Raw genomic sequence first — 25,258 nt, 5'->3', positions numbered from 1 at the left:
TTAAAAAACAAAAATTGAGAACAATTTAAATTCAGTAATAAAGTTAGACTTGTTCTTTTATAACTTTTGAAGCTAAAATTACTGAACTTGCATAAGTGATAATGTTAAAATCTTAAAAGGAAAACTTTTTTACAACATGTTTTTTTTTTCTTAAGTCTTTTTATCGACCGCATTGCATACAATAAGGAAGGTTATGCGATGGCATCAAATTTCGGATGTCAAGTTTTTGGATAGGAACGCACTTTTCCATGATAGGGAACTATTTTCAGAGAGATGTCGGTCTATATGTATACTCGTATGTCTCAAGTACGGCTAAAGCGATTTTGATTATATTTTATATATGAGTTTACTCGTATTTTGGCTATGTCCCGGATTGATCAGCTTTTGAGATGCATCAGAAGTCGAGAACTCTTTGGGAGTCGATTTAATATTTTTACTTTTCAAAGGATTCGGATGACCCAAGCAAAACTCTACAAATTTATATTTTTTTTGACATACTCGTATTAGCTAAAAGCTTACTTCTTTAAAATTTAAAAAAAAAATTTTTAAAGGAAGTTTTTATATTCTTTTGCATAACTTTGGTTAAACTAGACAATACACATTGTGATCGATTATATGCTGGCCACATTAAATTTTTTTTTATTATTTTCCTTTTGATATTTCTTATGTCAAACCAAAAGGACGAATATCAGTAATGAAATAATAAATCAAATCAAAGTATCTATAACCTTTATTGTATTAAGTATGTATATATATATATACATCTAAAAATAATATACACGTTGATCATTTTTGAAATGTTTACCTGTAAATTTCCGTTAAACCAAGTTATAAAACGTGTCGTATTTAAAAATTATGACAATCTTTAAAAAATTTGTTTTTTTTTGTTTTTTTGTTTTTCTTCTTCAATTTATTATAAAAGTTATTTTTATTTATACACACGCATATTAAAATGGAGCCTATCACTTCTACATTACGTAACATAGGTACGTACCTACTTGTATTTCAACTTATTACTGAATTTATTTTTAAGAAATTATTACTGAATTCTAAGAAATATTTCAAAATTTTGAAATAATTTCAAATTTTATAAATGAAAAAAGTTTTGAAAAATTAAAATATTTATAAAAAAATTTTTTTAATTTCTTCTCGTTCTCAAAAGTCGTGAATATTTAAAATTAAAAAGTGAGAATTTTTTTCCAATTATAATAAAAAAAATTATTTTATATCAGAAAATTTATAGTATCCTAGGATAAATTATTATTTGAAGCATAATAGCTATATGCAGATTATTTATTCCAATATATTTAATAAATAAAATTTAAATCAGGTGAAAAGATAAATTCTGTTGAGAACTGAAATTAAATCTTATATAATAGGGAAATTATATACAATCTCGGTTTTTAAGTATCTCGACAAAATAATAAAATAATAATCAAGTTTTGTTGAGGTTATTGTAACAAGAAATCAATGCTAACAGTTGCAGATATTGCGGCAAACGAACTCGAAAATTTCATATAAACAAAATAGAAAATGGTTTATGTATAAAACAAAATAATTTGCATTGTAGCCCGCTTCCGTTACAAATGAAAATTATTCCAAAGCATAAGATATCAGAATTTGAAGAAAAATATAGTTCGGTTCACGATAACATTTAATTTGATCGACAACCTTTTCATGACAGTCATGCTGCCAGTTTTATTCGACTCTTCGTTGGAAAAAGCTAGTTCCTGAATGTAAAGAGGTTATAAGTTTGAGAATGTAAAGGAGGTCTTTTATTTCACCGCACTTAGCTGACTAAAATAAACAATCCTTAAAGGTTTTAAGCTTAAAAATGTTTTGAGAACGCTCTTTCCTCTAGCAAAAAATCCAAGAAAAATTAATTTCTCAAGAGAGTTCATTGAGAAAGGGCTAATTTATTTGAAAATTCAATTTTTAAAAGCCTATTCCAAACCCAACATTTCTACATTCAATTTGAAAAATAAAAACATTTTTTTAGTATTCAAGAATTTACTTAAACCTTTGAAAAAGAAAAACCAAGCTTAAATTTAAATGGTTCATTTGTAAAACGAAATTGTTAAATTAAATTATCTCTTATGTAAAATTGTAATAAAATTACTAAACTTATATATTTATTTACAAATTCAACTATGAATGAACATTTTTAAAAAAAATTTATTTAAAAGTTTACTCACAAATTGCTCAGGTACCTAAGCACATATAAATTTTTAAAATTATCTTATACTATTTTTCAAATTTCATTGCTCTAATTTTAGATACCGCACGGAAAATAAAAAAATAATAAAAAACTTTAAAATATAATCCTTTTATTGTAAATTTGAGAATTTTAGTAAAATTTTTTTATATTTTACTTATTTATTATATATATTACATGTACGTGTATGCGGCGTTTACTATTTTGTATGCTAAGCACTTTAAAATTTATATACTATTAATACAATATACATATATATTTTTTAAATTTATCTTAAATAGCACAGAGTGTGTCATAATCAAATACCAAATGCCATTAAAATTATTATTATTAAAGTAGTAATTGCTAAAGAATGTGTGGACATGCAGTTGTTCTGGTTAACTTATACTCAAGTTAAAGTTATACTCAAGCCATATATATAGAACATTGTACCTTAATTCATCAATGGATCTAAGGATGTTAATTAGGTTAATTTTGGAGTTTTCCCCGAGACACAGGGGGAATGTCTAAATCATATCATCTTCCTATGTATTCTAAACATATTCTACTTTTGCACGTCAACAAACTTAGTCCACATTTGTATATTAATAATTATCCAAATTTCGACTCCCATTGTCAAAAAAAATTTATGGGTTTTTCTAATGACATCAATCATTGCAATTGTGCTTTCACTAAGGGTTGATTTGAGATTTTTTATCAATTAATAAATATAAAAATATTATCGGATTTTCTTGAAATTTAATATTTGCACTATGTTTAGCGATGAAACTGCTAACAGCAGTTAAATAGATTTTATAGATGCAAGCAAAATTGATCCAAATGACTGAACTCATTATCGTATTTTTGAAGTTCTCTTATAGAATATCTCAATTATTTTACTAAATTATTTGAACTTATCTCTGTCAATTAATTTCCGATCCTTAATATTTTGTTATGTGTTACTGCTTAGCATACACGTAGGCATATAGTATAGAATAGTTCTTTTCAGGCGAAAGAATTATTTATTAGAGTTATTGTCTACTTAACAAAAATTACAGCTCACCTTTAATAATGATTTGAAAAATAATAAATTTTATTTAAAAAATATGCACCTAAATTCAGTACAAAATAATCCTGAATAAGGTTAGAACCCTGTATTAACCTTAACAAAACATAATCCTTATATAATACCATACTAAATTTTTTAACCCTAAAAATAATCCTCAAACAATATTTACAATATTTTTCTTTCAATAACAACATTTTATATTATGTAAAACATAAATAAAAATGTTGCATAATCATGTTGCATTAGATTTTTTTTTAGTTTCCTCTTTTTTCTTTTTTTTTTTTTGGCTTTTTTTCTATTTTATATACTCGTATTATGTATTTAGTAAACACTTACCTGATTATTTGGGAATGTACCATCTTTGTCGATAGCATTAACTTGTGTTACTTTCGTTCCAATTGGTTCACCTTCAAGTACTGTTTCTTGTTCACGTTCAGTAAACAATGGAATTTCATCGTTAACATCTTCAAGCATAATATATACAGTTGCTTCAGAGGCCAATTGTTGGGCACCATTATTCTAAATAACAAAAGAGAAAAGATTGTATTAGCAGGGTTTGAAAAAAAAAAACAAATTGTATAGGTATTTATAAAAGAAATACAATCGCATTATTATGGAATACATGTTAAAAATTTTAGCAATAATAAAAATAAGAATTTCATATATGTACATATGTATATGTAAGAACCCGCACATAAAAATATAAAAGTGTTATATAATATACTTAAATACATATGTGAATATAATATTTACCATATTCTTGGGGGTTCCTTTAAAATAAAAATTGTTTTATATTTTAAACACAAAATGTCTTAACTATAAGCCATAAACTACAGGGAATTATCAAGCACATCAACTATAGTCAGTTTCCAAATGTTTTTTAGCACATTGTTAATATTTTCAATATATGAATAAATTTCAATAATGAAAATTACATTGAATATGCCTCCAGTCGAAATCGAAATAAACCATCACAGTTTACAACTCGTAAAGGTGTTTTATAAAATTCCTCTAAACTAAATTCGATTTATGAAAAACAAATATAGTTCCCCGGAAAAATTTGTATATTTAACATTGATTAAGCCTATCCATTACAACATTTGGAGTATCAAATTGGATTTTGGTTTCGATTGAATTTTCCCCAATAATGTAGAGTATAATATTATTATGCAGATGACAAAGGTTAGTTTTACGATAAGATATACGCTTTACCTACATATAAGCATATTTTATTTTCTTCTGAATAACTTATGACACTTACATAAGATTACTGCAATACCTAAATCTACAGTAATTCAATTTGTCTTTTTATATTAAGTAAGTAACCACAAAATCATATTGTTATTTTCAATTATATTCAAATAAATCTCATATTTTATTTTAAATTTTAACTATTCATTCATCAAACTTTTTTCAGTGTGTTACAAAGACCCCTTAATTCATTAGTATTTGTTGTATAATATTAACAGAGGTATATTATATGTATAGGTGTCATCAAAATATGTAATACAAGAAAATGTTGTCATTATTATTGAAAGTAGTAATTTTTCAAAATCCTGACTGATTATGCCTTCATTATCATACAACTACTATACAGGACCACAATAGTATGCTAATATTATGGTTCCAAGAAAAAAAAATTTTATAATAAAAAGTTCTTTTCTATAACATAAACTGCTTTAAAAGATAAAAGATTTTAAAACCACAAATAAAAAAAAAAATTTAATTCTATACTATTACACCAATATAAAGTTCGGTAAATGTTCCCTTTAAGAATAATTTTAACATATCCGATTTTTGCCATTCTTATTGGTACAATAATGGAAGCATTATCATCGTATCGCATCTAATTTGATATATCGAGCTTTTCCTCGAACGAAATGCATTTCAGCATTCACGAAAAAATTTTAACGAAAATTAACTATATTCAGTCTAAAATTTGAGATCTCGGGCCACCTGCATGATCAATTGTCATATTTATCGGCTGGTTCTAATTTACGGGAAAAGAAGATAAGAATTAGCAATTGAATCTTTGTTATATAAGAAACGAATTTGAAATTTTTCCAATAAACAAAGAAATAATCAACAGATTTTTACGAAATGTTATATTATTCACCTGCAAATAGTAAAGTAATAAACTGACAAATTTTCCAAAATTAACGGAGTTCGGAAACTATTATTAGGGGTCAATTTTAAAATTTTGATCACAGCAATATCAAAAATATCACTGCAATACCTTGAATTTCATTATTTGAGTTCTATTTGATTATTAAAATTTGACTAAATAGTTTTTCCATAAAATCGGATTCCAACCTCAATCTCTACTAAGAACCATTATTTCAATTTTTGGATAGAGACCAAATTGCTATAATATTATTCAAAATTATAGCAGTTTAAGTTATATAAGAATAGATTAATTAAGATTTCTGTATATTGTTCAAAAAATACTACTTAATGCGCTCGGTTAGGTTCTGACCATATCAGACTTTTTCAATTTATAACAATATTATGCAAAATTCTATATCACACAAACATATTATAAGAGTAAATTTCTTTTCACATTAACTCTTCATTTTGTGTTCACTTTATCATTTATAGAGTATTATGTATATAATATTATACAAGTATGTATTATTGTATGATTACGTACTATTATGTGAGTTAAAATATGAACTTTTTCACACGTGAATATATTGAATATTATATAAGCTACTTTTATAATATATTTGTGTATATATAAAATGAATTATAACGTGTGAACATTACGAAAAATCATAGTTATTGTCTAAGATCAAATCATATAATAATCCATACATATTACATACATACATACATACCTATAAAAACAAGTAAAGAAATTGAATCATGATTAGAATTTTAAAACATCACTGAACACATGTTTGCTATTAGCATATTAACTTTTGACAAAGTTTTTTTGGTCTTTCATAATATTCTTTCTGTTCTTATGTTATTTTTTTTTTTATAATTTTTCTTTAATGCAATTGCATTTAGAATATGTTCTAATGATATTAAAATTCTTTTATTATAATAAAAATGGAATTTTATGTAGCGAAGAATGATTTGATAAAAAACGATGTTATTTTTATGTCAACAGAATGCCATTTGCAAACTTTGAAAGAGCACTCTGAAAAGAGAAACCAAAAATTATTAATTGGAAAAAAATTTTGCAAAAATTTTTTTTGGTATTTTAGGTAAGGTTTACGCGGCTCCTCGAGAGGATACTTGGGACATTTGGGGCCCTTGTGGTGCCGCCGGATATCTCCTTTTTCCGTCAATTAGAACCAATCAGTGCTTTTCAGAAACCGGCCAAGACTCCTAGTATTTACATTCGCCATAGTCTGCTGAAAGAAGTAAGACTCAAGAAATCTGTACCACGAATTCGCCAGTGGCGAACCTGAGCACAGCACGTGGGTCACAGTTTTTTCCTCCTCCTGTTTGCGGGACGTCCCATCCTCCTGGCCTATTCTATAACCCCTTTTATTGTCTTGAAACCTCTCCTTCGAAGATATCAGTTTCTTTGTGCATCGGAAGTCAAACCTTGGCTACAACTTCCTTGTCGGCTTGTATTTTATTCCATTTGCCCATCTCAGGTTGGAGTGCCCCACTGCTGCGTTCCGCATAGTAGTCTCTTGATGCTTAGAGGCATGCCCAAGCATTCCCTATTTCATATTCAACTTAATTAAATATTTAGTTGTAAAACTAGTTTAAGGCTTCCTCTAACTATACATTATTTTTGATTTAATTCGCCTGTATTACAGTTCATTATATGAAATCACAATCCATTTGTAGAATAAAAATTTTTAAAGCTATGTAGCCCTTACTTTAAAAACTCAAATATCAAATAACCCCTAATATTCAATATAAGTTACAATTTTGTACACACTGTACACATATTTTACATTTTTTTGTAGAACAATAATATTCTCTTTCAATAATCATTCACCAACATACAAGTACATAAGATATACACTCCAACATATAAAATTGTAAAATAATTTCCCTTTATATTCACACTTGCAAGATTAATTCACAGAAAATATTTTATTCATAGATTTATAATGTAATGTAATGAAATAAAAAAAAAAATTAAAAAAAAAAGGACAAAAGCAAATTTTTATAACACATTCTTTTTTGTTGTCGTAAACTTTTGGTATAGTCTAAATTTTACAATGTCAAAATTGCATCCTTAAAAATATAAAAGGATTAAGTAATATTGTTCAGTTTTTAAATATTTTTAACATTCTAATTTTAATTTTAAATATAAAAGAAGAATTCAGAAACTAGTTCAACAATAATTTTAATACTATCTGCCAAGTGATAAGTGCGAAATAAAAATATATAGTTCTATATAAAATTGCACAAATGCACATATGAATATACACACATGTGCAACATAGTAAATTAGATACATATACGTAATATGTATAGCTCTGAGCCACATAAAAAAATATATAAGAATTACATATAACCTTTTTACATAAATTAGTCTAAAAATACCTGGTCTTGATTTTTAAATCTCAAACAAACAAAAAAAAAAGAGAAAAACTAAAAGAAATTAAGAAACTTAATCCTTATGGTCATAAATTTAAAATAAACTTTCAAACTTTTACTGAAAAGGAGATAATTTTCAAATTTCAAGGATTTTTTGTTTTCTGTATGTTTGTTTTTTTGTAAATGAATGTTTTATCAATTTAAACAAACTTATAAAAGTATAAAATGTGAAAAAACAAGCAAAATTAAAGATTAAATTTATACAAAAATTGTTTATGCATAACCCGCACATAAAATGACAAAATATATTCAGTACCGAATGAAATTATTTGATATTTTGAATTATTCAAATTATTTTTAAATTTTTATTTTAAAAAATGAATTCTAAAATATTTAAGTGCTCCAAGAATAAAGCAAAACCTAAAAGGTTCAAAGTGATTATTTAAAAACGTATTGCAAGCTTAAAAAATTACTAACTTAAATTTTATTAAAAATAATCTATTTCAATAATCTCTTCTATCATTATTTCTACATAAGTTAGATGACCCCAAAATTAAACAATTGTTCATTTTGATTTTAATAATATCACTATCAAAAAGACGTTCTCTACTTGCGCTTTGAAAAATTTGAAAATCGTCTTCTATTGCTTAATTATCCAATTAAATCGTAACTTTAATCAAATTAGAAACAAAATTACTTGAAAAGCTCGAATTTTATTGCAACAGCAATTAAGTTACAATAGCTGTGTGAAGAAATTTTTTGCAATATCCTTAAATAATAATTTTTTGAGTAACGAGCGAGTTACCAAAATAAAAAGCGAAAGTCAAAATGCGTAAACTGCAGACTTTTATATTATTTGTAGGTAGATTGTAGATTTTAGATTGCAAAGAAGGGGTAACAGCGACCAGAAATTTTTTTATTTGTAGGTAAGAACAAAATATAAGTTCAACTTTAACTCGTCAATTTTCATCAAAATCTTTAAAAAAGAATAAATTCAGATTTCCCTTTAGTGAGTAAATTGAAATCTTGTTTAGTTAAAATGTGTTAGGTTGGACTCATCAACAGTAAATAATCAATTATGGCACCGTGTATGCCATAATATATTCAAGTTCCTAATAATTTAAAATTAATTTACCAATAGTTTTCAAGGTTTTATAAAAATATTTTAATTCAACATAATTTTGTTTTCTACATTGTCATAAAAAACTGAACTTTCATATGCAAGCAAAACAATAATTGACAAAATTAGCTTAAAACTTACGCGCCCCTACTTCAAATAATAAATTAACCTAAATCACATCAGTTACCTGTTGTTAATGAACACTTAATCCACAAGATAAAATTTATTTCAATTAACTTTCAATATTTTTTCAATTAATTAGAAATAATTGTAACCAATATTTTAGATAAATTGAAATGTGGAAAACTAGCGAAAAATAACAAAAAATTCTAATTGAAAAATAAAAGGTTTTGAACATTAAATTTAAAAAAATTTTATTTTTATTGTGAAAAAAATTACACAAACTTTTTACGAAATCACAAAATAAAATGAAAATGGTTTGGAAACTATTTCTTTTTTGTTTTTAGTTTTATAGTAACTTTCAATTGCATTTTTAAAACCAGAAATCAACGAAAAAATTAAACAAAAATTCAGCACTTTATTCAATAAAATTAATTACACAGAGAAAAATTTTCATGTATATTATTGTAGTGTATCCAAATACAAACATTTTCAAAACTTTTGTGAAAAAAAAAATTATTTTGGAAAAAAAAGTGAAATGAGGCAATTAAAGTTTAATTCAAAGACATAAAGAGTCATCATATATAACAACACTTTAGAGATAACAACAACATAGAGTAAATATGGCGATGATGTCACATGCAAATTGCATAATACGAATCGAATTATTGAAAAAAAAATATTTGTACAGAAATAAAATTATTGTTAAAAAAATTAATAGTTAACTATTCACGTGACAGCTTTTTTTCTAAATCTCAATTACTTTTTAAATATTAATAAGTAGTAGGTTAAGATTTATTGCATACCAATATTACTTTGATAGAACAATCAACCATAAGATGTAAATCAAACACTTTATTTTTGATAAAATCGAATTTTTATAATTAAATGAAAATGAAAATTAATGAAATCTACTAAAATGAGAGGAAAAAGGTCATGGCAGAAATTTCTAGGATAATAGAGATTCATAAATCAATTTTAATTTTTATAAGGTACTAAGCACTGAGATAATAAATACAAGAGAATTGCAATTAATTAACAAGAAATGCAACCAATTTTCTTTTATTCTTAAATCTGTCTAGTACGTCCGTAATTTTGACAAAGATTGAAACATACTTAGTATTCGGATGGAAGTAGAAAGCAATTAGTTTATCGTAGAACTCGTTCAAACAGCTGAATTATAGCTAAAACTAAACATTTTCCATATGTGTACATGTTGTGCAAAAAAAAAAAATCGATCGGAATAAAAATTCATAAAATGGACAATTTTTTCTTCTACAAAAATTTGTTAATGCTAGCTACTTTAATTAAGAAATACCAGTAGAATTCAAATTCCAAATGACGAATTTTGTTAATTTCAAAAATTAAACAATGATATTACACGGTTAGTCTAAAAAACTCCTTGAATTTTTACATTTTATTGGCATATTCCGAATTTCTAAAATTATTTCAAATTTCAATTCTGACATTCTAACTTTAAAAAAAGCATAAAGTTCAAAAATAAAAACTGATCAATTAACCTTTGCCTAAGCACAATATTTTATCCTATTTGCCCCCATTGCAATATTTAAACACCAATTCATAATTTTTCTCCCTGAAAATAAAAAACGTATGTGATCCATACGCCATTTTTTTTTTTTTAATTCTCTTATCAAAACTTTATTCCTATTTCATTTAGTGACTGCTTTTGCATGTTTTATAGTAGGTCACATATGAATTTGAAAATTTCACACACAATTTTTTCAGGAACAGAAAATTATATACGATTTTTTTTTTTTGTAGCCAGAACTTTTTAAACTAAAGTTTCCAATAATTTAAATAGTTTTGAAACAAAAAATAAAGAAAATAGAAAAAATAGAAATTTATATATAGATTTTTTTATCTTATTTTATGATTTTATTATAGTTTTTTCTCCGAATTTCAACAAGGGACTATATTCTCTTTAAAACAAACATGAAATTTAGAGGAAACTAAAATCTAGTCAGAATATTAAAAGTTAATTTTCAAAACTCAAAAATTCTATATGTTCTTTAATAATTTCAATTCCTTTTCATATTATTAAAGTTTTTCTTAATAATCACACTCAGAAAAAAATTACATCAAAAAAAAAAAAATTTATTTTGTAAGTTTAAACTTTAAACTATATTTTATGAACTCTAACATTAAGTACCACCCACTCACTTTAAAAACTCGAACATTTATAGAAAAAAAAACAAAAAAAAAAAAAAGAAACATCAAGTATGAAAAAAATTTTCATTTAGAAATTTAGTTGTAAGAATATTGCATGTGTGTTAAAATTTCAATTTAAATTTCAAAAGGAAGTAAAAAAAAGAAAAAACAAAGCCGTTTTAGAAAAATCTATACAAGATCAAAACTTCATCAAAACAACATTTTTCTTTTATTATTATTAAATTTGTTTAAACAATCGCCTTTGTTTTATTGCCTCAAGAATGATCGAACTTAAATGTTCAGGTTCTGAACTTAAACTGTTTTCAAAAGTTACAAATTCTCTAAATTATTTTTTATTAAATGAAATTTTTAAACTAATTAAGAAACGAACCCCATGTAACCTGTTAAATTAGCGGAATATTGTTCTTATATATTTTATGAATTAAATTTTAATTTTTAATTCTTTGAGATTTATAAAATAATAAAATAGTTCCAGAATAATTCCAGAATTCCAAGAATAATAACTATAACTATGTTGATAATTTTAAAACTCAATTTATCAAATAAAAATAAAATCTTAAAAATTATTGCATTATATTAAAAAGAGAGGAAAATTTCAAATTTATACCAATTATTCCGAATTGACCAATATTGTCGATTTGATGATATACGAATCCTAGCTTTATAAATACCCAAGAATTTTTCATGGAATTGTTTTTTTTTTTCTAAACTTCTTATAAAATAATTTCAAATTTGACATATTTTCATTTGGCACTTGTTAGGAGATTAAATTAGATTTTCATATTAAATTCTTCTTCTCCAATGTATATTTCCTCTTATGGTTGCAATAAAATGAAAATCTATCCAAGTCATATATTAAACTTTCCGTATAACAATTTAATTTTAAAACTTATTTTCAACATCCAATTTCCAATTGTATACTGAAATTGAATTGTATGGTCGAATATTGGCTTAGCATTATGAAATAATTCAAAAAACAAAATTTTCATCCAACATACAAGTTTTACTTAGAATCCACAAGTTTTTAATTGGATATTCTTATTAATTCTAAAAATTATAAAATGATTTTAAAAATTTTATTGTAAAATTTTATTTAAAATTAAATTATGTAAGTATTTTTGCATGTTGAGTAATCAAAAATTACATTTCTTGGAATCTCTAACTTAATATATTTGGTTTCCTAGCCTAATAGTTATTTGAAAATTTAAAATTAAGAATAAATGCACAAGAAATAAATTTAGTATTTAAAAATTATAAAAAAAAAATATGTTTTAATCTTTTATAATTCAAAATGATCTTATTATAACAGTTTCCTTTTAAACTCAATTACTCAAATAAGAATTTAAAAAGTTTAATAATATTAATTCAACCGATTCTTAATGGTTCCCTCAGAAATTTCTATTTAAGTTTACCTATAGAATAATTTTGTATTTTTTAATTAAATTTCTTAAAACATTTTGAAAGCTACAATAAAAAATTAGATTCTATAGTTTATTAAGTATTATAACATTTAACTTGTACTATCAAATGTAATTTATTTTATATAGAACAAATTTGAAATAAGAGGATTTAAAAAATTATATGTAGGTAAACTTAATTTTAATTTAAAAAGCTCTTTACAGATCATTCGTACAAAAGTGAATTTGATTGTAAAATGTAATACATGTATGTATGTATGTACATATAATATGTGCATATGTAAGTAAGTCTAATATCTGCTGGTTTATTTTAAAATTAAAATTCAATATAAGAGATTCTTCTAGAGATGGTCTTACATATATGTACATTATATTGGCATTTTATAGAATTTTAATTAAAAATATAAAAAAGTTTTAGAAGAAGTAAAAGAAATTGAAACCTTATTCCAGTTATATTTCTATTTTTTTTTTTTGTTCAAAAGTTAAGTTATTTAAAATTTATAATTTACATTACAATCCAACAACAACAGAAAATAATATTATCCATGATACACAAAATTTCTGGAAAATGAAAAATTTAAATTCTTCAATCTAAATATTTTCATTGTAGAATTCATGTACATATGTAAGTATGTATGCTGTAGATATCTCTGATATATTTTATTATACATATAAATTTTAACACAATTTATTTTGTGATGAAAATATTTTCATCTCCAAAACACAACAATATTATTATAAAATTACCTGTTCCCTGTTTATCCATAACATGATGAACACTTAAATCTTATGGAATATCTTCTAAATATGTACATACATATTTCAAAATTCTATCTTGTTGGATTTTATTTCCATTTTTGAAAATTCTTTCCATTTTATGAAATTTACATTCATAAACTATGTATATGCATGGATTTATTCAGCAATATTGTAATAATACAAATTTTCAATCATATATGGAATTACAAAAATATTAAAGATGCAATTTGTAATTTGAATAAGAAATTTACAAAGAAAAAAAAAATTTATTTTAAAAAAATTTTTTATTTGTGAGAAATTTTTCATTCCGAACTGAATTTTCAAATATTTCAAGACTTACTAAATTAATTTTATTATTTTTTTCTTTGTAAAATCAAAAATGAAAATTTCAAAGCTATTTAGATTGAATTTTTGTTTGTTTTTTATTGAATTTTTTTAATAGAGAAAGGAAAACAAGTAATGTAAAATTGGATATTTGAGTATCTTCCAGAATTAGGTGTACATATGTATGTAGTCAAATGCAATTTTGGTGTAAAATTTTAAAGAAAAGAATTTTTAATAAAAATCTTTTGGTATAATGGCATGATTTTTAAATTATAATGTAATAGAAAACCAAATTTCATTACCACCAATTTTAGGGACAGACGAATTTTATATCTTTATTAATTTTTCAAAAATGTTTAATAATATTAATATTAACAAAATATGAAACGAAACCAAAGAAATACTTTTAAAATTTTTGACATTTCACAGACGACTGAATTACACACTTTTAAATTTACGTGGGTAAAAATATAAAAAGTAAGAGGTTTTAATTTTATTTAATTTTTTTGTTAAATGTCAAATGAGTGTAGGTTCAGTCAAAATATTAATTTAATTAAAAACGAGAAAAAGCAGGGTTGACCGTGTCAACTCTGTGATACTCGTACGAATTTGTTATCCTATGTGCCAATAAATATGTCATAGCTGACTATGGGAGAGACTATTACCTTAAGTTGCCATATTAATTTATACAAAATTTGAATACTGTATTGAATATTTTCTAAGATATGGCCAAACTACTATTGAAGTTGTATGACAGCAACCAGAAAGAGCCAAGCAATTTCAGCGTCTTTTATCAAACACATTGGCGCTACCAATATATTCGTTTGTGTGAAATTTCTATTTTTTCTTTTTATTGAAAGTGAGTTATAGCCAAATAAATTTTGATGTTGAATGGCAGTTACCCGAACCAGTATCCCAATCATATCCAATTTAAATAGGGTTTTGGCATTTACTATAATAAATTGTTTGGTGAACTTAGCTCAATTAGTTTTTGAGTTATCGTATTTTGGAGATGGACGGATAGACAAAGCTAAATCTACTTAGAATTCGAGACTGATCAAAAACATACAATTAAGTCTATATCTCAGACTATTATTTGTTAGTGTTACAAACGGTAAGGCAAATTTAGTATATCATTCGAACATAAGTACGTACGGGTATAAAAATAAAACGTGTTTAATAAACCGTTATATCAAAATCAAAAATTCTGTTAAAAAATTATCATTAATGAAATGATTTTGAATAATAAATATTATTCGTAGAACAACCTGATTCACAGTTAATTAAAATCCAAACGATTATTCATGGAATCCATGGTAAAAATCAGATTTATTTTACTTATACATATAGATGTTGCTTAATTAAAATGGCAAGGAAGAATGTTAAAGAATATTCCATAGTGCCATAAGATAATTTTAATGAGCATCTCAAGCATCGCTATCTAAGTACTTCATATATATAGATATACCTATAAAATTCACGTTTACGACTTGAAAACCACATATAATCACATGGGATATCATTTAACAGATCTTGCCAAAGTCAATTTTTTTCTAATTTCAAGAAATTTTGGAATTCCAGTAGTTTTGATTTGAAAAAGATTATAGATTGATTTTATAGAAAACATTTTGTGAACCTTCAAGCAATACAGCAATCATAATCTGGATTCTTACAAATTTTTCCTGTCAGATCCCTGTTCCTGTTAATTTTTAATATTGTTTCATACGAGTATAAAATTTTGTACTTAACCACTGTCCTGGTAAGTATAAAAAGTATAATTAAGTATACTTACCAGAGTAGTTACTTAACTATCAATTCAATTTTTAATATTAAAATTTTCAGAGAATTAATTTTAATAATAATTTTATTAGGCTGCTATAAATTTTATGAATTTAACAATCATTTTAAAATAAAATTAATTTCTTAATTAATTTTTTTTGTTTCTTAAAAGTTAATTACTTTACAACATCTTATAAAACATAATTTTACATTTGGATCTAATTTGAAATTTTCTTAGTTTTTTCTCTAAAATTATATTTTTAATACTTTTATTCATATTTCTAATAATATTAAAAAAAAAAATTTTAAACTAAAAACTTAAATAACTCATTATAAACCATTCAAGGCTATTTTAACTTAATTAACTCTTTGGTACCCTTGCTGCTCTCTGTATATGGTAATTAAATTAGTGCTATATGACAGTGTGTTAAGCGTAAATGAAAAACAATTTGTAACTATGTTAATAATGTTCATTTTCTTTGACTCTATTCTATACCATTCACTTTTTCATTTATTGTCCTGTTTTTCTATGTATAATACGTATATATAAAGTTTTAAAGAAATTAAATTGGGAAAAAAAGGACTTAACGGAAAAAAGGAAATTATGAATAATTTTCTTCGCTGAATTAAGGGTTAATTGCCATTATAAAAAACTAGAAAAAAAACTTTTATAATAAGCAAATATAATTTTACTTGAAAAACTTGAAAATAAAAAAACATTCCGAAGCATCCGATATACTATAGTTTTTATGACTTATTTACAATAATTGTACATTTAACACTCTCTTAATACATTGCTAATATTCTGCATTTGAAACATATTGGTATGTACAAAGCAAAATTTGAAAAATTGATCGTGTCTAATATACGAGACGATTTTACGATTTGATTTCAGGAATAAAATGAAAAATTAATATATTAACTGTAAATTGGTCTTGTTGTTGAAAAAAAGGTGTGATGATTCATTAAGAGACATAATTTGCTACTGCTAGATTGAAGACGTCGGCAACATGGTAATTAGTCTTGCTCAACGTCCACTTTTCAGGCATTTTGACTGTGTTTCGCTAATTTTTCCACCCCGGCAATCTTAGTGGTAAAGTAACTTAAAAACTAACTAAAAATAAATTCACAGATATGGGAGCTTGGGTAGGTCTAGCTTATCTGGAAAAAATGACTTAGCCAACAGATTTTTATATTTCGATTTCGTTTTTTATTGTAGCTGTAAATCTTAAATTACAAGATTAGTTTGCATTTATTCCGATAATGAATATAAACCTGTGTGTCTAAACATGTATGACCAACATGTATGAGCGACTTGCATGACCAGCTTGCATGACAAACTTGTATGACTAACATGTATGACAAACTTGTATGACTAACATGCATGACAAACTTGTATAACCAACATGTATGACAAACTTGCATGATCAACATGCACAATTTTATTACTTTCACCATACTAAAAACTTCGACCTCGCAATACCTTTTAGTAGCTGTAACTACTTGCTTCCTGCAGAATAGTGTAAGTTTGAACAGTTTTTAAATCAGAAACATAAAATTTTTTTTCTTCTAAGATCACAGATAAACGCGACGGGTTAATCAGCATAAAACATTTTTGAATAAACTCTTGGTTCTACAATTCCAATAATTGAACTGAATGCCCCCAAATTATTTCAGTACAGCAATCTGAGGAACTTTAAATATTTCAGAATAAAACGCCGAAACGCCGAATTTTTTTCAAAAACAGAAATCAAATTTTTTATTTATTTATTGTTCAACATTCGTGCTCCGGCTATGTAACGAATGATACGTTGCAAAGTAATATAAGTAAGGCAAATTTTTAGTTAATCATTTTAAAAGTAAAAAATTGCAAAAAAAAAAAATTTTTTTTTTTTGCTCTTAACAAATTTTAAAATGTTTTTTAACAACAAAAATTAATTTAATTATAACATTTTAACTTTATTTACAAGAAACATTATATAAAATTTATAGAAAAAAGTCCCTTTTCTATAAATTAAACAAAAATAGAAGAAAATATGAAAAGGAATAATAATATAAAAAGGACATTATAAAGTTTTTTCTCCTTTTTCTTTTTTCTCTCAAAATTATTTTAATTTCTTCCTTTTTCTTTTCAATGAAATTATGACATCCTTGCCAAGAAAATTATCTTTCATATTTATAAGCATTCGTTAACAAATCCTCATACAAAAAATACCAAAATATAAAAAAATTTAAACTAAAATTTCTCTATATTATTAAAAAAAAAATTTCATATTTATAAAATATTTGCAACTATGTACAAATGTACGAAACATTTAATAAATATAGAGGCTAAAAAAAAATTTCTTATTTCATTTTATAAATTATAATTTATTTTAATTGTTCCATTAAGGAAAATATAATATGTATTTGCAAAATTAAATATTTTGAGCTCATTGAATTGTTGCATTGTTGCACACTATAAAAAGAGAACTACAGTGATCAGCACATAACCAAGTACTGTACATTTCTGAATAGTATTTGAAATTTTCAATTAATCGGTTTTTACTAATTGAAGAGGATTGTAAAAGTTGATATCTTTCTTAATCTAAATTTAAAGAATTTTTGAGCATCCCAGCTGATAATCTTCTCAAAAATGACAAATCGTTCCTTGCAGTAAGAACCACCAAAACAAATTTGATTTTTTCTTTTGAAAAGGCAGTGTTCATCAAATGAATTTTACGCTTCACATTATTAAAGGACTTAAAAAGCTTCCAGTTATTTTCCTAATTCATCCATAAATGAACAATGAACCCATAGGTGTACCAATCATAACATTATAAATGCATCACATTGTCAATAGCACAAACTGACAGGCCTTGTCTCTAAAAACTGGAAAATGCATTTTTAAATATTTTTAATATGAGAACAATACTATTTTTATTGTATGCAATATGGTCAGCAAAAATATATTGATATTAAATACTTAATCTCATTAAACGTTATACTTTTCAATATTATGGGGAAAGATTGGTTCTATATTAATATATCTTTGGATTTTAATATGGACATAACATTTTTTTAAATGCATTTAAAAAATAAATCTATTTAAAATCTGTTGTCATCTGTTTATAATTATTTTTAATGCCTTTTAACCGAAAATATTTAATTGTATAGTTTTTCTGCAGGATTAATTTCAAAATGCCTTAATACGATGATTTTAAACATTTCAACACATTTTTATATACATGACATATTGTAGTTTATAGATTTGTACAAATGGTGCAACGGTGCACCGCGACCACATATAAGGGTTTACTGTGCGCCTTCCCCTCCCACCGTCCTCTCTGATTTCGGGGCATACCTGAGACTCGCCCTCTTGATGAACTCAAGCAAATAGTGAGCAAAGCCGCCCAGTACTATCTTTGTCCTATGAGCGAGAGCATCGCATTCTCCCGGAAGGTACACTGAGGTTTTCCTATCCTTACCACAGAATCTCCAAGTGTCAAGCCGAGTAGGTAGTGACCCGATATGACGTATGCAATTAACCAATCAAAATAAAAAAGTTTTTAATTTCTCTTAGAAATTCGACTCGCACGTAATAATACTATATTAACTAGGAACGTTGTCTTGATTCTTTAATGGTGGTCTACAGCCCTCAAAATTTCAGATTTGAAAGTTCTACTTTGTCAATTTCTCGCTAATTATATTTAAACTCAATTAATTATAGTACGAGTATTCTGTAATATTTTTAATGTTTTAAATTTCATTCGCTTTCCTTCCATTCTTAAATCAAAAACAATATTAAAATAACTGTTATATTTGTTTTTCACTTTAAGATTATTTATTAATTGAAGATAAAATTACTTTAAGGTAAAATTTCATCATCCCTGAATGGAAAAACTTTCCTAATTTAATTATTACATTATAATTATTTCCGAGAAATTTTCCAATTTTTGAAAATGTCATACCGAAAAGGACAAATTGATAATAAAGCAAAATTAAATTGGAATACTCACTCTCCATTAATTTTCTTATTACAATATGAATTAAAAATTTAAATATACTTGTAATATTGTTATACGTATATAGCAAGTTTGGTGGAATTAAGTAGATTGATGTCATCGTTATTGATAAATTTTGGAATGAAGTTGACAAAATTTTTTGAATATTTTTTTGGTTTACTTTTCGCTGTTATGGGTATGCTATCAATATGAAATTTCTATTAAAACTTCATATAATGTAAATAATGGAAATTTCTTTATGCAACTACAGAACAGATGGATGACGGGACAGATGAATGGGTAAAGGCAGAAAAATTAAAAAAACTTTTCTCCTCGAATTCAACTCGAAACAGTGACCTTATTGCGCTTTCTAGGCGGACAAATCAAATTACAATTTTTTAAATTACAATTTTTTGCATAAATAGTTAGCTGAATTCGTTCAGCTTATAAAGTAGAAATATTGATTACCAACTTTATTAAATAGTTTAGTCACTTGTTTGTAATCACCGAATCTACTAAAAATTGTTCAAACCAACATAATTTTTAAAACAAATTGTTAAATTTTTTTTTAAAGGAATATTCATTCAGCTACTATTTATATAATATAAGGTGAATAAGACAAAATAGACAAAAAAAAGGAGAACAATTTTACTCTTGAAAAAAAAAAAAACAAAAATAAATTAAAATATTACGTGACTTAGTCAACTTTCTTTTGTACATAGTTTAATTTTTTTTTTTTTCCGGAAAACAAAACAAGAAATAAAATACAAAATATCCTTATCAAGGATAATAATTTATTTACATATTAAATGCAGATTTATACTTGTTAAAGTCTTAAGTATTATACTTTAATATTAAAACGTTTTGCTTTCAGTGATACTTTCTTTAAAATTACACAAAAAAAGAAAACGAGAAAACACCATAAAAGAATAAAACTTTTTTCAAAAGATGAAGAAGATTTTCACGAATTTTTTAATAAAACGTAAGAGTTTACAAAATTTATACAAAATCCTTAATATATAAAATGGTATATAACACATATACAGTGTATACGTTCACTATATATTTTATGTAAAAAATTTGTTTGAAGTCACACTTTTACCATTTAAATAATTTTTTTTTTTTTTAACTTTTTACACACACTTGTACAACTTTCCCAAATGATACAACTATAAAGTTAAAAAAAAGATCCTTTTAATACTTTCATAGAACATTTAAACCGCGTTAAATCAAAACAGATTATTATTTTCATTATAAAATATTAATTGGTTTCGTTTATGATTTTAAAAGGATATATAAAATAATAAAAAAACTATTTAAGTAATTTAATAATTTTTATACAATTTTGTTCAAAAGATTACTTTCAATGAGACGAAAACAAAAATAGCTGAAATTAACAAATATAAAATTGTCGCGATAATTAACAAAAAAACAAAAGGCTTAAGGTATTTTAAAATAATTCCCTATTTAATATCATAATTATTAAATGCAAATAAAATTTAACAAAAAAAAAATAAAATAAATGAGATGAGAGTTAAAATCATTTTTTATTCTGTATTAAGTGAGTATTTTCCAACCACAACGAATTGATCTGGCAAAGTTATATACAATAATATTTATATTGAGTTGCTAATGAGTATTAAATGTTGCAATTTTCGTAAATTATTCCAAATAGAACTATTCTAAATACACTTAGAATAAAAATTTTTTCCTGCTTCTGTGAATATTCTGTACAGTCACGAGCTTGTACCTATATAAATTTTTGTAAATCTATCTTTAATAGAAATTCCACAAATTTAAAAAAAAACTTCTGTTGTAAGTAGTTTAAGAGGCTTTCAAATATTTTATTTTTACTTGCACAATCTATGTTTCTGGATTAATGTTCCGGTTTTACATTAATAAAATGTCATAACACTTTTATTATTTATTAAATTAGATTTATAATGGGTGAAAAAATATAAATTTTAACTAAAGTTGCAATGATAATTAAGACAAAACATTAAGTTTTTGTAAAAAGAGCATTTTCATAAAAAATTCATTTGTTCTAGCTCTTCTTGCATTTGAAAATATTGCTTTTTGTAATAATTTTTACATACAATAATAAGCATACTGTAATATTTTACAATAAATGCTGGAAATCGACATAAATTAATATCCTACACAATTTTTATAGTTTGATACCGTATCGATAAACAATTCAGCAATTGAATTTTATAAGCTGAATTCTTTATTAATACAAGAATTATTACAATTCCGATCTTAGACCAAAAATTATAATATAAAAATTAACAACAAACGGCAACAATTCAACTGAGTCAGTTTTTGGATATTCTTACTTAAATTGCTAAAAAATCTTTATTTAAGACATTGATTTTAAAATAAAATATTGTATTGACTGACCTATACGAACTTAAACAAATTGAAGGGCATTGTTAACGTAACATCGTAACACAATCAAAATTATTTTAATATTTTGATTCAGTAATTCATTTTTTCTCCTTAAATATCATATATGTATATAAAACCTTTTATTAATTTATTATTGACTATTGCTATTCGACTGACTATCGAAATCAAATACAAAATTTTTAGTCTTATGTAAATCACTTTAGAGAAAACTATTTTTTAATTGATTTCAATTGAAATTTTTCATCTTCTTCTCTTTTCAGGGGTCATAACTCTATATATTCGACATCGCAATTCTCAATATAATGGGAAAATGTTACATAATCTTTTCATACATATATAACAACATTGCATTTTAAAACACGTAGCAACAATATTTTATAAAAATATATTTCAATTTTGTTTTCCTATACATATTATATTTATTTATGCATTTTGATCCTTTATTAAAGGATCTTAACAAACATATAGCTACAATAAACTACAATAGGTACATCTGGATTGCAATTTATAAAAAATTTTCAAATGAATCTCTATATAAAACTTTTAATACTCATCTTTTTTCAAGTTCAATTTACACTTGCACTATGCACTATGCACATACACACAAACGTAGTCATATGGGAAACGAGTACATTGGTATGAATGTGTGCCGGTGCTTTTATATTTTAATTTAACTCGCTCTTTCTCTTTTGTTTTTGCTTTTTGGTGTTGCGTTTTTTCTTGGTATTCTTTTATATTCTCAATTAATATATTGCATGTGCTTTCGGTTTACCCTATGGCGGATATCCTAGGTAACTTAATTAAAAAAAATTTTTTTTTTTATTAAAAAACAAGAGCGCTTGTTTTTTTACTGTTTATTTTCGTTTTGACGCTCTCTGCAACAACCTTTCTGAGTTACCATTTCTCTTAGTATTTTTTTTTTTTTGTGTAATGTAAAATAAAAATTTTATACAAAATAAAAATGAAAGTAAATTCAATTTTGTTTTTTTTTGTTTTCGTTAATTTTTTCTTTCAATTTATAAAAAAAAGACTTTCTAACACGTTCAGCAGAGTGAAGCAAAGTCCGTTTTGTAAAAAAAAATAATTGAATATTAAGAAAAAATGTTATTCAATTTTAGAAAATATTTTAATCAAATTTCAATTTATTTTTTTAAATTTTTTTTTTCTTCATTCAAAATCAAACAAGGTGTTTGTTAATAACCATTGATAAAAATGTTATAGAATTGAAATTAAATTTGTAATGCGAAGCTGTTAAAGTGAACTGAATTGAATATTAATTCTTTTCCGAAATGTATAATGGCATCTTAGTGGCTATGATAAGTCCCCAAATTAAATATGCTGAAATACATATGTAAATAAATTTTTTGAATTCATAACATGAAAGTCACACCAAGAAGGAAGCATTCCTGAGCAAATTCGGCTCAAGATTTAAAGAATTTCAAGATTCAAGAATTGAAAATTCGGTCTAATAATGTTTTCTATTATAGTTGTATGCATACAGATCATCATTGCAAATGAACAAGATCTTATTATGATTTATTATATAGTTGATTCAAAATGGACCCAATATGGATTCATATCCCTAAAAGAAATCGTCTAATATGAAAAAACAAATAAAATGAGGAATTCATAGTAGGCAGGGATATCAAAACTGGATATTCAAAATATTAGATAATTAACCGCATCAAGAATAAAAGAAAAAACATACGGGAAAATAACTATAAAAACAAAACAGATCAATTATATACTTACAAAAAAAACATTTAACACAGAACTTGAAGTTTTTAAATTCTGTTGAGGCAAAATTTAAATAAGAGGAAAGATGTGAGGTATACAATGTAAAATTCAACGATTATATTAAATTTTACATCAGCCAAATCAGACCAGAGTACAACAGATTACAGAAAACAAGCGAGTTGAAGTCAAAACAAGCGAGTTGAATTTATAATTGCCCAACATTTGTATGCATCAGATTACCACACAACGTTGCATAATCTAGGAGTTATAAAAGAGGTAAAAGAGAAAAATCTAGAAGAGAATTTTATGATAGCTGGGACCATACCGGTTAAATGTGGATGGCGACAATGTGGTTAACTGGCTATTTATGGTTCGGTATCCAGATGAAGTGTTGTAGATATAAGAAGATTGTTAATATTGGCATACTAACAGAAGAAAATCAATTTCGATAGAGTGGACGAAATATATACATTAGCACAAATCAAGAAAGGAAATTTTTTAGGAGGCTCTTTCGCTAACTTTTATTCAGTAAAATTACTCATGCATCAGTTACATGGCATGTTGCAAAAGAAGTACTTAACTTTAATATTTTCATTAATATAAATTATTATCGCAATAAAGAAATTTCGCTTAGAATGGTTTTCATAAATTTGGCATGATTATCAAAATTTGATTTCTTGATTGAAATTTTTGAGTCATGCTCGTTATTCTAATATGCAGAATAAAAACCGTAACATTTTTTTTTAATATTCCTGAATAAACTAAAGATTGCTTTATTAAATATTATGTTAATCAACTTCTTCCAAAATTAAATGTTAGATCGATTTAAATGAATTAAAAATATTTTTCTTAAAATTTCTACAAAAATTTTTTCACAAGAACAGTAAAGGCACTGAATTTTAGGAATACAAAATATTTTTTCTTTCATATCTATGACACATTATAAAATGAAACCCGAGACAAATAAAATATGGGTAATTCTGTCATTCTTTTTAAAAAATTTATCTCTAGAATCCTTACAATACAGTAAAAACAAAAAATACAATTTTAAATAAGTGTCTTTATATTATGTACAATTGTAGGCCAAGTAAGGATCCAGAAAATTATTTTTAAGGTAAAATTTAAATTTAAAATTCATAGACGAAAATCACTGGGAAATATATAACATATTCAATGCTGTCGATCATCTGCCTGCCACATCGGATTTAAACTAAGATAAACTAAATTTAATTTCGATATATGGAAATTAACTGGATCAATTTTGGTTTTATATACTTCATCAAAGTTTCGGTATAAAAATTTAATTCAATTTAGCTTATAATTTAGCTCCGAAATGGCTAAAACAGCAATCATTTCGTTCTAGTATAATACCCATACAGTTAAACTCAATTTATTGTAGAATAACCCATAATACAAAACCAAGTTTATTATACTGCAGTAGTCCTATTTAAATTTAATACAATAATGTATAAAATTTAAGATGAGAACTATTGATAAAACAATAGAAAATTTTTAGGAAAATTTAAAAAATCAGAAAAAGTGAAACCTTTTTCTTTTTTCTTTGCGCTTTTCTGTAACAGCATATGGTTTTTCCATTGTTTTAAAAATGATTTCATTAAAATATCTACAAAAAATATACATACA

General features: G+C 24.7%; 1 protein-coding gene across 6 annotated transcripts in view; it reads right to left on the bottom strand.

The window, feature by feature from the left end:
- LOC129616265 (neural-cadherin-like) overlaps positions 1-25,258 on the bottom strand; it is a 310,117-nt gene that overhangs the window by 57,526 nt on the left and 227,333 nt on the right. For all 6 annotated transcript variants that reach the window (XM_055531824.1, XM_055531823.1, XM_055531826.1 and 3 more), the window contains one exon: positions 3,600-3,782. In XM_055531824.1, the coding sequence (XP_055387799.1) occupies positions 3,600-3,782 (183 nt within the window). The remainder of the gene's footprint in view (positions 1-3,599; positions 3,783-25,258) is intronic.

This window comes from Condylostylus longicornis, unplaced genomic scaffold (assembly GCF_029603195.1).
Source record: "Condylostylus longicornis isolate FDR11 unplaced genomic scaffold, ASM2960319v2 ptg000166l, whole genome shotgun sequence".
Classification (NCBI taxonomy): Eukaryota; Metazoa; Arthropoda; class Insecta; order Diptera; family Dolichopodidae; genus Condylostylus; species Condylostylus longicornis.
Note: the sequence above shows the minus strand (reverse complement) of the source record. Positions and strands in the feature narration are given on the sequence as shown.